The sequence below is a fragment of the Leptonotus elevatus genome, chromosome 14, assembly GCF_054856555.1.
Source record: "Leptonotus elevatus isolate MCC_2025b chromosome 14, RoL_Lele_1.0, whole genome shotgun sequence".
NCBI lineage: Eukaryota > Metazoa > Chordata > Actinopteri > Syngnathiformes > Syngnathidae > Leptonotus > Leptonotus elevatus.
The window spans coordinates 21798060-21810372 of NC_141252.1; the positions used below are offsets into that span (position 1 = coordinate 21798060).

The window sequence follows — 12313 nt, forward strand, 5'->3', positions numbered from 1 at the left end:
TGAAAACTTGAGACTCCATTATGTGCAATGTGAGGCTAATACATTCGTATTTTATGCATGGTCCATGTGTAAAATAACAAGGTATTATAATGGCTTAAAGTTGTGTTCCTAAAATCTAGACGGCTATGTTTGACATTTTGAGTTGAATGTTATTTTTTTCTTTGTTTGTTTGTTTAATGGGCAAAAGATTAGGGGGGGTCACAATCATTTTGGTGGGTGGGTATGGCCCCCTAATATGGCACAACCGTGGGGACGTGTGTGCCTGTATGCCGTTTTTTGATGGTATCCCAAGTGTGTAAACTGTCTTTTTGTTTGTAGCCCCGCAGAGAGAACTTATGATGGAAAGGTCCGGGTGACTGTGGAAGTCGTTGGAAAGGGCAAGTTCAAAGGAGTTGGACGCAGCTACCGTATTGCCAAGTCAGCAGCAGCCCGACGAGCTCTGCGCAGCCTCAAAGCCAATCAACCTCAGGTCCAAAACAACTGAGCTCCTCTCAGCACAAAGCACCTATGTGTTGATGCTTCTGAAGAATAAGCAGTATTTGCTATCCAACACAACACAATGCTAGGTATGCCCTGTATGTTACACAAAGTGATGAACATCTGAGGCAGCCACGGAACACTGTGTGGAGATGCAACAGAAGAAGCAGACTTTTTTGCAACAGAAGAAGCAGACTTTTTTGCAACAGAAGAAGCAGACTTTTTTGCAACAGATTTCACATTTGATCTTTTTGCGCAAACACAATCTTTATTTGCTCTCTCAGCTTTTGTGTATTTAGGAGTGCTTTATTAACATTAAGCAAAGTGTTCAAATGGTCAGATTGCAATGTATATTGCTACTTCCTCATCAGTAATTAGGATGAGGCACATGCCTGTTATGTTGTCACTTTGTACATAGCTCAATAAAAGTGTAAATCAATGTACGTAGCTAGGAGAAATACAAAAGAAAATGTTTTAACTCCTCAGCATGTACATTAATGCCAGTAAGTTTTAAAGGGTTAAAGAAATGTTAGCAGCAGACGTAGCTACTAGATTCCACTGGAGAGAAACACGCACGAGTTGTCTTGCTGTCGAACAATTAACTTAAAATTTTATTTGTAATCACTTAGTCGTTTGGGGTCTGTATTATATCAATTGTGTGGTCACATTGACACCAAAATTATATAGAGATAGCAAAGTGTGTATAAAAATCTCAAATTATGTTTTTGGACACAGGGGCTCAATGCCCGCCCGTATATTCCGCAAAATAGGAATGTCAGCATTCCCAGTTACTGTAATTTAAACTAGATTTAAACTGCAATTGGGTTACATGTTCCTATTTAAAACTGTATGAAGTGGATTTCTTCTGTAAGTGTTTTAATTCTTTTGTATATGATAGTGAGATTAAATGTGGTATTACTTTGATTATTAGGTTTAAATACATGTTTGTACTAAAATAGATCAACTATTCATTCTTGTGCTCTAATGGCTTTCAACAAATAGAAAAAAAATCTGTTTTGACACAAAAGAAAGACATACTGTATCAATTGTACAATATGCTGCAGACTTTTTACATTGGAAATTCATGTTTGAACTCATGTTTTCAATGGTTTTCATGGAAAAAAGGCCAATTTATTACAACAGTTAACTGTTTACTTACATCCTATAGAAATCCTCGAAGCAGCTTTGACACTATGGAGTTAATGTTAATTATAGGAAATAAGGACATTAGCCCTTTTTTTTTTGTTTCTCTTCATAGATTGTGCATGTTATTGTCGTTTGTGTTGTCGTCATTATTTTCTTCATCAATATGCTCATTTCCACTTCAGTACCTCAATTAATTGCATGTTGTTTTTGTGTGTGCTTTTTTCCCTTTTGTTTGGTGCTATTTTTTGTATGAAGCTTGAATTTCTCATCTTTTTTTGCACTGTAACTGTAATACCTCTTAATTTGATTCATATTGTTTAATGGGATTCTGTTTTATTTAGATGTCTTTTTTGTCATTGGTCAAGCTGTGGAGGTGTGCTACATTGTTCTGTCTTCCCTTCCACAGTTGAGTTTGAGGCTAGAAAATTGGGGAGGGGCTGAATTATTTTGATGGGGTGAGACTTCATTGTGTACCTTTCTGATAAAAACAAAAAGTGTAATTAGATGGGGTTTTAAATTTATGGAGGTAATCTGATTGCACTCGTGTTCAAGAGGGACTGACTGTAAATAGATAATTCTTCTGTTCTTATTAAGACAATTTACTATGTGGGTTCAAAATTTGGTTTTGCTATCTCAAAATGTAGTCATCCAAACACATGTGCTTCTACCTCTTAGAAGGGTGCACTCAGTGCTTTATTGAATTGATGTTAGTTGCTACCTAATTCAGCTTGTTTTGAAAGTGAGTTTTAATTAGTGCTGTCCAAGCTAAAGCTTTAATTGATTAATTAATCACAAAAAATTATCGCATTAATCATGAATTAATGCAGATTAATCGCACTATTAATTTTAACCATAGATTATTCTTTAGCGTGGCAACGGATGGCTACGTTTAAGGTAGCACAGGTTGTGTTTGAGCAATAAACATAATTTCATGCATTAAAGTAAAGCATTTAATGAATGTTTGCGTATCACATTTAGAATATTTGTTTACGTCAAAATATCGCGGTCATCTTTTTTCCATTTTAAATTATGCAAGTAATTAACTGATTAGAAAAGGGGCGGGTTAGCATGTGCAGTGGATCAAAAAATGTTGACGTCCTCATAACATTAAATGTCAAAGGAATTAACCCATAACCGGTGCTCTTCAAATTTGGTGGGAAAAAAAATGTAGATAAAGCATTTTATTAAGCAATTAATCGTGATTAATCAAAATTCTAAAATGTGATTAATCTGATTAATAAATGTAATTGTTTGACAGCTCTAGTTTTAATGTTACTCTCTGGCCTAATCAGGATGCAACACATAACTAATGTATCAGTTTAACCTGTCTTGTTTACATTGTCAAATACAAAACATGTAACTAGGGGATGGGGGCGGCGTGTCTCAGTGGTAGAGTGGCCGTAACCCAGGGATTGTGGGTTTGATCCCATGTCATTGTGACCACGTCGAAGTATCCTTGAGCAAGATACTGAACCCCCAGTTGCTTCTGATGCTGCGTCATCAGTAGGTGAATGTGTAGTCAAATGTGCTTTGAGGGCCTTGGAAGGTGGAAAAGGACTATATAAATGAAATACCATTTAACGTGAGAAGCACAAATTCTGTCCCGCGTCAATTCACCAGCCTTGCTAAATTGGAGGTCTGACTTGTGGAAGAAGAGTGATTAAAATTCCAACTTGAATACATCATCAATAGTTGTAGCTAGTGGTGCAACGAATCACAAGTCACAGTTCGGATCGATCAATGATTTGAGTCTCGGAATTGATCAGGGATTTGAGTCACGGATTGTATCGTTTTTGGATTAGCAAAAAAAAATGATGAAATAATACTTTGTCTTCATTTATTTTGTAAAACAAAAAAAACTAACATATAAAATAAATAAATTCAAAATGTCTAAAAAGCCCTTTAGGAGTTAGGAACACAACTTTAACTCATTCACTCCCAACCATTTTTACTGAAGCAATCCCCTTCGTTCCTGGCTGGATTTTGACAGATTTTGCAATGCCCACAGAATATTGTGTTTAGAGTCTCTTCTTTCATCAGAAAAAAACCCACATATATTTATATCAGTTTTTGTTTTGCAGTGATAAGCATTAGAATATAGCTTAAGTTTTTCATAATTATTCACAAATCTGTTTAGCACTGTGGGTAAATCAGCTTGTTTGCAACATGGCCCTGGATGATCTCTTATACTCTGCTGTCACCTGCTGCCCGTTTTTGTAATAACTACCATTGCTTCAACCGTTCTGTGCAGTTGAGAGGCTGCATCAAAGCCTTCTGTATGCTCTAGCATAATTTTTTTTATAAATATGTCTTTGGGACACTTAAAACATTTAAAATAGAACATATTTATACGTTTTTGGGAGCAAGTGACCCTAACCCAAGTGCAATATGAGGCAGAAACATTCTTATTTTATACATGGTCCATGTGTAAAATAAAGTATTAATGGATTAAAGTTGTGTTTTAAAATCTAAATGGCTATGTTTGAAATTTTGAGTTGAATGATGTTTTTTAATGGGCAAAAGTGTTTTATGAAATAAGTGAAGAAATTGCAATTTAAGGTACATTCCCTTGAAGGCACATTCCCTTGCTTTAAACATGGAGTAGCCTTGGTCCAGAGTATTGATTTTTTTTTTTAAAGTAAGCCAGATACCAGCCAGGCACTCGTAGGTAATGCTAACAGCTAGCTGCTACCAACTTAAGTCGGAGACTTCTACCGTATCATACAATGATGGCGTAATTAATTAGTGGTTTCTTAGCATCATAAATTAGCGATTGAATATGAATTTGGGAGTGTTGTGTTGATGTTGGTCGCAACTTTGTCAAAACTACAAACGTCTAAAACGGAAATTAAGCTAGCCATCACTCCACGACGTGGGCCACTTTCAAAGTAAATGTCTAAGGCTATTTGCATTGCCGTCAATGTATTTTTTTCCTTACCCTGAACGTAAGCGATGTGTTGCGTTGAGTTGGCTGAATGGTGTCTACTGTAAATGTGCACGTTGTTGTTCCGCAGATCGTCTGCGAGCCGAACCGTCCGTGGGGCCTGATCCGAACCGACCATGGATCAAATCAACACTGATCCATTGCACCACTAATCAATAGTTGTAGCACAACGTATGCTATGCAGGCTTATTGCCCCCTTTTTATTTCTCTGACTGTCTGAAATTGGTGAACCCCCTCATTTGAAATCACATTGCTTAAGATATTCTCCATCAGTAGCTTGTTTTACACAGAGATCCTGCAAATTTTTAACAAGAATGTAACAGAAGATGTAGCAGTCGTCTGCATTTGCCTTTTACGCAGAACTCAGGGAAACAGTGTATTGTGACCGTGTGTGCTTCATGGCTTATAGCAATCAAGAAAGTAGATGCACAATCATGTCAGCACCAACCTCTGGTATGAATAATGACAGCAATTGTTGCTTTCAACACAACAGGCCTAAATTGTGGCATCTCTGTACACAAATAGTCTCACTTATCTCCAACAGGAAACTTAGTACCTAACTTTTTTAAGGTCATGTTGAGTGCAATCTGCCATTATTTCCTAAGCAGGTGACTTGCCCAGTGCTCTACCAATATATGGCCACATTCAATCTTGCGCCTGAAATATGTGTATGGTTGCCACTCATAGCATCATAAACGTTAATGGGCTTCATTGGTTTCAAGCATTTTTATTTTGGAAAGGTAAGGGGCGATGCCAAAAACGTAGGTTGTAATGTGTCTTGACTTTCCTCCCTGTTATAAATGTAGCACAATTGAGCATTGCACTTGGACATCATCATGTGATCAGATTCTTATCATTATATTAATAAGTATAATAAAAATCTTATAATTATTTATCCGAGCGTGCACGAGAGTAAAAGATGGAAGGCAAAATAATCTTATTTTTGATTTTGTCATTTCGTATTACGGCCACGTATAAATGTATATATATATATTTAGAGCGTTGGGGCAATATTCCAAGAAAAAAATCTCACAAATTTGCCACGAAAAAGAAGCCTCGATTTGCAAAGGTCCACAGCTTGAGGATCATGCATTTAAATTAATTTGTTAAAATGTATATTTACTTGTACATTTATACTATTTATATAGTAGCTAAGTTGATGTGTCGAATCTGCTGCTCTCCGTCTTGCATTTACCTTAAGTATGCTAGCTTCTGATTGGTTAGTGTTAGTCAGCTGATCGGGGATCCGGAAGTGTTGTCGCTCTAGTTGCAGTGTGTGACAAGTATAGTTTAAATTAAGAATTAATCTGTCTCCATCCTGCCTTTTCATATTATAAATAGTGTCCCATTAACCATCAACGCATCCTCACATTAGGCTATAGCTACGCTACGTGTATTTCTCTTTGCCACTTTATAAACTTACAAATTTACAAAACTTTTCTTGCATAATAGCCACTTTATAGTTTGCGACTTTATAAAGTGGCAAATTTGTGAGTTCTCGGAATATTGCCCCGCCCACTTAAAAAAATAAAAATTCCTGGCCCTAATATATAATTGTGTAAAAGAGGACTACCGTGATTTATTTTGTTTTTGTTTTTTGAATTGTTATTAACAAATTCAATTGAACAGCAGTCTTGGCAGACAGAACTTAACCTTTGAGGGGGGTTATTTAAATATACACTGTCAAAATAATTACTCTACACTTTGGTCATCCAGTATACTATGTACACCATGTTTGGAAACAAATTATGTAAAAGTCCATCTACGTCTGCATTGATAAGTGACATGAATGCTGAATTAGTTGCTTTGTTTCATACTTTAACACTGAACAATGATTCTGGTGTCTTGTACCTCTGGTGCTTCAGACTAAAAGACCTTAACTTCAAGTAGACATACACTATTGCGATTTTTTTTCTTGAAAATTTATTACCTTTCTGAAGTGTCGTAATAACATGTATGTGACATGCTTTTGTTAACAATATCCCATAAATCAAGAATTATATGGCATTTTTTACACCCTATTTCCTTTTTTTGAAAAAAATCAAGATCGTCTCATGCAAGTGAGCCAGCCATCATCCCGCCCTACATCCTACAGAGCAAATGGCAAGCATTTTTTTGGGGACTGACGAGCTGTATCTTTTGCGCTGTCTCCGGCGCCTCTTCCGCCACACTTGGCGTCTTGCCTCCGGTGGAGCGGGCTGCTTGCTTCTACAAGCAGAAGCAAAGTGGGGGAGAAAAACTGCCTTTAGCTTAAACACAACAAAAATGTTTTAGTTGACAGAGGCAAAAATTAACTCTTTGAGTATGTACCGCATGGGCACATCGCCAAACACAGACACACCGATACACAGACTTCTTTACCGATCTATCAAAGTTTCATTTATGAGAAGCTAACACTGTTGTAATGCTAATCAGCATTCATCAACTCTCATTGTATCCCCCAAACCAAAGTGCCAAATTACACAGGTCAATGTTGCAGTGTGCTGCATGAATAATGATTTATTGCTGGTAACATTTGCATCTGTTTTCGTTTTGCAGCAATTAGCATTAGAATATAGCTGAGTTGTTATCATTATTCACAAACCTGTTGAAAACACTGGGAAAAAGAGCTTGTTGCAACATGGCCCTGTCTGATCTCTTATACTCTGCTGCCACCTGCTGGCCGTTTTTGTAATAACTACCATTGCTGTTCAACAAATGGAAGAATGAGCCCTTTTACTGGACTAATAAGACACTACATCAGTGACATGTATTTGACCGTGATTGTACGGCCACGGGCGATAAACACACAGACGATCAGTTGCGTCATTAAGCAAAGAAGGAGCCACTTACAAAACTTAAAACATTAATTGATTACTGACAAAGATCTAACCAGTTTTTACTGGCGTCTACAAAGACCTGCCGCTACTAGAAACAATACCGGATATCCGCAAAACGTGTCCGTCCCCAAAAAGGATCCGGCTAGAAATGATAAAAAACTGCTCAAGGCATAACAGTCAACATGGCGTTGTGAATTGAAACTTTTTTTTTTACATTGATGCACGTTTTAAGCCGTTTAAATCAATTTCCGATGTACCGTTACATCCCTAGTCGCAATTAATATGTATTGTGAACGATTACACAAACGAATTACGTCATAGTGAGTAAACAACACACATGTTTTCTAACTTGATTGATCCTCTTTAATGTGCAAAGTGTTAAAAAAAGAAAGAAAGAAAGAAAGAAAGAAAAGGGAGAGGAGTGGGGGAGGGGGTGTTAGTACCAGTACAGACAAATTGAGCTGCTCAGCTAGAAAGACCTAAAACTAATAGAAATGTCACCAAACATGAAGGACATTACTGATCATTTAGGAAGTATTCAACAGGAATGGTTGATTCCATGTAAGTCATTTAAAAAGGGAAACTAATCTAAATTGAATGAATACTCTTAGATATAATAGACTGATCGTTTGCATTTGTAAACTGAATGTTCACATTCAATTTGTAAATCGTGACATTTGTACTATTTGAGATAAGAGAGCTAATGTCCAAAGTTTTGTGGCTGTATTAAATTCAGTAATGCCCTGGGCGAGGGGAGTGGCGAGAATTCTGGGTGTTCTTAATCAATTGGCCAAGGTGGCCGCCGCCTTGGGCGAGCGGAGTGGCGAGAATCCTTGACGTACCTAATCAATTGGCCAAGTTGGGCGCCGCCCTGGGTGGGCGGAGTGGCGAGAATTCTGGGCGTACCTAATCAATTGGCCGAGATGGCCACCGCCCTGCGCGAGCGGAGGGGAGAGAATCCTTGGTGTACCTAATCAATTGGCCAAGATGGCTGCCGCCCTGGATGGGCAGAGTGGCAAGAATCCAGGGTGTACCTAATTAATTGACCAGAATCCTGGGTGCACCTAATAAATTGGCCAAGATGGCCGCCGCCCTGGGTGGGTGAGGGGGAGAGAATCCTTGACGTACCGAATCAATTGGCCAAGATGGCCGCCGCCCTGGGCAAGCGGAGTGGCGAGAATCCTGGGCGTACCTAATAAATTGGCCAAGATGGCCGCCGACTCGGGTGGGCGAGGGGGAGAGAATCCTTGGCGTACCTAATTAATTGGCCAAGATGGCCGCCACCCTGGGCGAGCGGAGTGGCGAGAATCCTGGGCGTACCTAATCAATTGGCCAAGATGGCCGCCCGTACATAGGCCAAGCCTTGAGTACACCAAGAAAAAAAGGGGGTGAGTTGAGCTCAACAGTAAGAGAGATGATTGGCTGAGGCAGTTGCTATGCAAGTGAGAGACCAGGCAGTATAGCTAAAAAAAAAAACACTATTTAAATAGCAGTCCATTCCATTGCCTTTAAAAAAATTTTTTATAATAATGTTCATTCATTTTGTTTAAATGTTTTTTTTAAAAAAAACATTTAAATGAGCTGAACAGTTTAAAATTTAAACGTTTGAAATCGGTCAATAAATGTGGAAGTTAACCATAATCAACATAAACTAAAAGTATCTTACTGCCCCTTTAAGAAACATGCACATTCACGCACACACATTTGATTTTAACTTGTTGGACACATTTGACTTGGAGACATCACGCACACACATTCAACTGAAATGTATGAGATACGCACACCTCGAACAAAAGCCTCTCACGACTTAAAGGTTGAAGATGCAGATTCCAGAAATGGCTCGTTAGAACGGCAAGGGTTTGGGGAACGCCAAATGAGAGCAGGTTGAAAACTTATGATTTATCGAAAATGAAGAGAGAAAGGCGGCGAAATTAACATGGAAAAGATAGGCGTCCAAGTCCGACTTCTCCTCGCTTAAAGTGAAAATAAAGGTACTAAATGACACCTTAGCCAAATAAAAGTGGGTTTGTCAGAAAGCAGACACTTGTGACTACAAAATGTGAGAATTTGATGTCTAGTGAGCAAAGATTGTGGCCATGGTGACGAGTTGAAGTGAAAGTTTTGGAAATAGATTTTTTGGTTCCCGTCACTCAAAGGCTAATTGCTCCATTCAAGCCGACGCAATACACACCAATGTTAAAAGGCTATTTCCCTCACTGTCTTTGAACCCGCACTGGGGGGAGAGCTTTCGTTCCTTAATTTTTTTTGACACTGAGCTAAAAATGGGAAAAATTGCAACAAAATAAGCTAAAATTCATATCGGTCGGTTAACGTATGCGCGCGCAGCGTGTCTTGGTTGCTTCAAGGTGCTTGATGTGTGATTTTGTCTTTCCTTTTCCCATTCATTTCAATGGGACTTTCTTTTGGGAGTTTTTTGGGAATAGCGTCGCCATGGTAACTCCGAATTCTTAGAAAAATAATGCCACAGCGAGTCAGATCGAGCCGCATCGTTTGATACCTCATTTCTGCCGGTGCGATCTACGGTACGGGCCGCATTTTTGCGGAAAATAAACCCTTTTTCCCTTTTTCTAGGATAGTAATATGTGCCTTCTGCTTCGCAGCAGGCCCATAATAAACCCGTTTTCCTAGGATAGTAATATGTGCCTGCGTTGCTTCGCAAGCAGTAGCAAAGCTACTACGCAGGCCCATAATAAGAAACGCACAAATAATAACTAGAAAAATTTCCGCGGAAATTTTGAATGGGCCTGCTGACTCTTGCAAGGTGGAAACACGCAATACTTGGAGCAATACAATTTAAACCATTGAAATTGGAAGTTAACCATAATCAACTAAAAGTATTACTGCCCCTTTAAGAAACATGCACATTCACGCACACACATTTGATTTTAACTAACATTTAAATGAGCTGAACAGTTTAAAATTTAAACCATTGAAATTGGTCAAGAAATGTGGAAGTTAACCATAATCAAGATCAACTAAAAGTATCTTACTGCCCCTTTAAGAAACATGCACATTCACGCACACACATTTGATTTTAACTAACATTAATATAAAGACTAAATAATAAGGGGCCTATAACTGATCCCTGAGGAGCACCTGTTGATAATTTGAGAAGGTCAGATTTATAGTTGTTAATTGAAACACACTGAGAGTGATTGTTTAAGTAGGATTCAATCCATTTCACTGCAGCAATGGAAAAGTTAAAATGTGAAAGCTAAGTGAGAAGAACTGAATGATTTACCATATTGAATGCTTTCCTAAGATCCCAAAATACTGCTCCTACTACAATACCCACATCTAGAGACAGTTTTATTTTCTCTACAATCAGACATTATAGCTGTCTCGGTCGAATGTTTGACCCGAAAGCCAAATGGCATAGGGTGAAGAGAGGAGCTGTTGTCTAAATGATGGACAATTGTTCAGTGACCCATTTTTCTGCTACTTTTGAAATAGTTGGAAGAATACTTATTGGTCTGTAATTATTTCAAGAGATTGTGTTTCAGATTTAAATACTGGCGAAACATTAGCAAACTTCCACACATCTGGGAAGTGCCCAGTTGAAATAGAACGGTTGAAAATAAAAGAGATAGGGCTAGCAAGAATTTAACCCAGGTCCTTGAGCATGCTCGTGTCCATTCCAAAGACATATTTAGCCTTAAAGGCTTTAAGCGAGTTTATAATATGTATAACTTTGGTCTCAGTAATGTTTTTTTATTGAAAAAGATTTTGCAGTGACCTCAACAAGATTGTTTGATTTTGTAAATGTTTTTGAAATGTCAGTAACCAAATTAATAAAGTATGAATTGAAAGCCTCCGCTATTACATTTGGCTCTTCAGATTTTTAGTATTTTTAAAGGATTCACCTGTCATTTTTTTTTAATGTAGTTCCAAATAATTTTGGTGTTTCCCCGTGCACTATTCAGAGTAGTAATGAAAAAATCTGCTTTGGCTTTTCTGATTTCTTTAATTACTTTGTTTCTTAAGGAGACATACTGATGCCTACTACATCCCATCTTTATAGTAAATTTTATGTTGGGGTTATGTTGAAATGTATGTCAATTCGCCGTCACTGACTAATGGTTGGGGTTAGGATGAGGCTTTCAGTGAGGTTGTACAGTACACGTTATGTCTTTACATGGGACATTAATGGTTGAGATTAGGAAAAGGCACAGTGACGTTGTAGACCGTTAGAAAACATGTAGTCAACACTAAAACAAGCGCTGGCCAAATTGCTCAGTCAGATAAACACTCGTCTTCCAACAAGACGGACTGGGTTTGAGTCTCACTTTTTGATTTTTTTTTTTTGCTATTTCACATGGCAGATAGAGGTCGCTAAACTAAAATACGTCACACTTGGTCGTAATTTGGCAGCTTTTCAAAACAACCTATGTGGTCGTATTTATTGGAGGACTGTCTCCTAAGGGCTTTCTGCATCTTGGGATCATAGGCAATTGCCTGGTTTTCCTGTTTTGTGGCAGCACCTCTGTGAAGAAGTTCACCCACCACTATAGTCGAAATGTGTTCTCGTCTCCACAACAAATATTATGGCCCTTCACGCCTGATGAAAAATAAATATTGAAAGCAGTGTGGGAGTCTGGAAGACTTAGGTAACATCATGGGAATGACGATGCTAGCAAGGCGCTACATAATTAAGTCGTGTTGGCTCCTGCACAGCCTATTTCCGTTCAGCAATCCCATATCTTCACAGGTAAATTGCTTGCTGTACTCCTGCAATGACAATGAGTGATTGTTAAGTGTGACACCGTGCCTCCTTGATTTAACCAAATTGAGAAATATGCTAACAGCAGGGGCCACTCAGTCTAGGGACTTTATAGATGATATAAGAACACCAACACTTCAGATGGTGAATCAATAGGTGTGCTTATTCTCACGCAATCATAAGCTT

General features: G+C 38.3%; 1 protein-coding gene across 6 annotated transcripts in view; it reads left to right on the plus strand.

The window, feature by feature from the left end:
• Positions 1-917, plus strand: part of dicer1 (dicer 1, ribonuclease type III) — a 213908-nt gene extending 212991 nt beyond the window's left edge. For 5 of the 6 annotated variants that reach the window (XM_086094344.1, XM_086094347.1, XM_086094346.1 and 2 more), the window contains one exon: positions 319-917. In XM_086094344.1, coding sequence (XP_085950470.1) covers positions 319-484 — 166 coding nt within the window. In that variant the 3' untranslated portion in view covers positions 485-917. The remainder of the gene's footprint in view (positions 1-318) is intronic. The other variant, XR_015097029.1, reaches the window with a different exon arrangement.
• Positions 918-12313: the final 11396 nt, after the last annotated feature.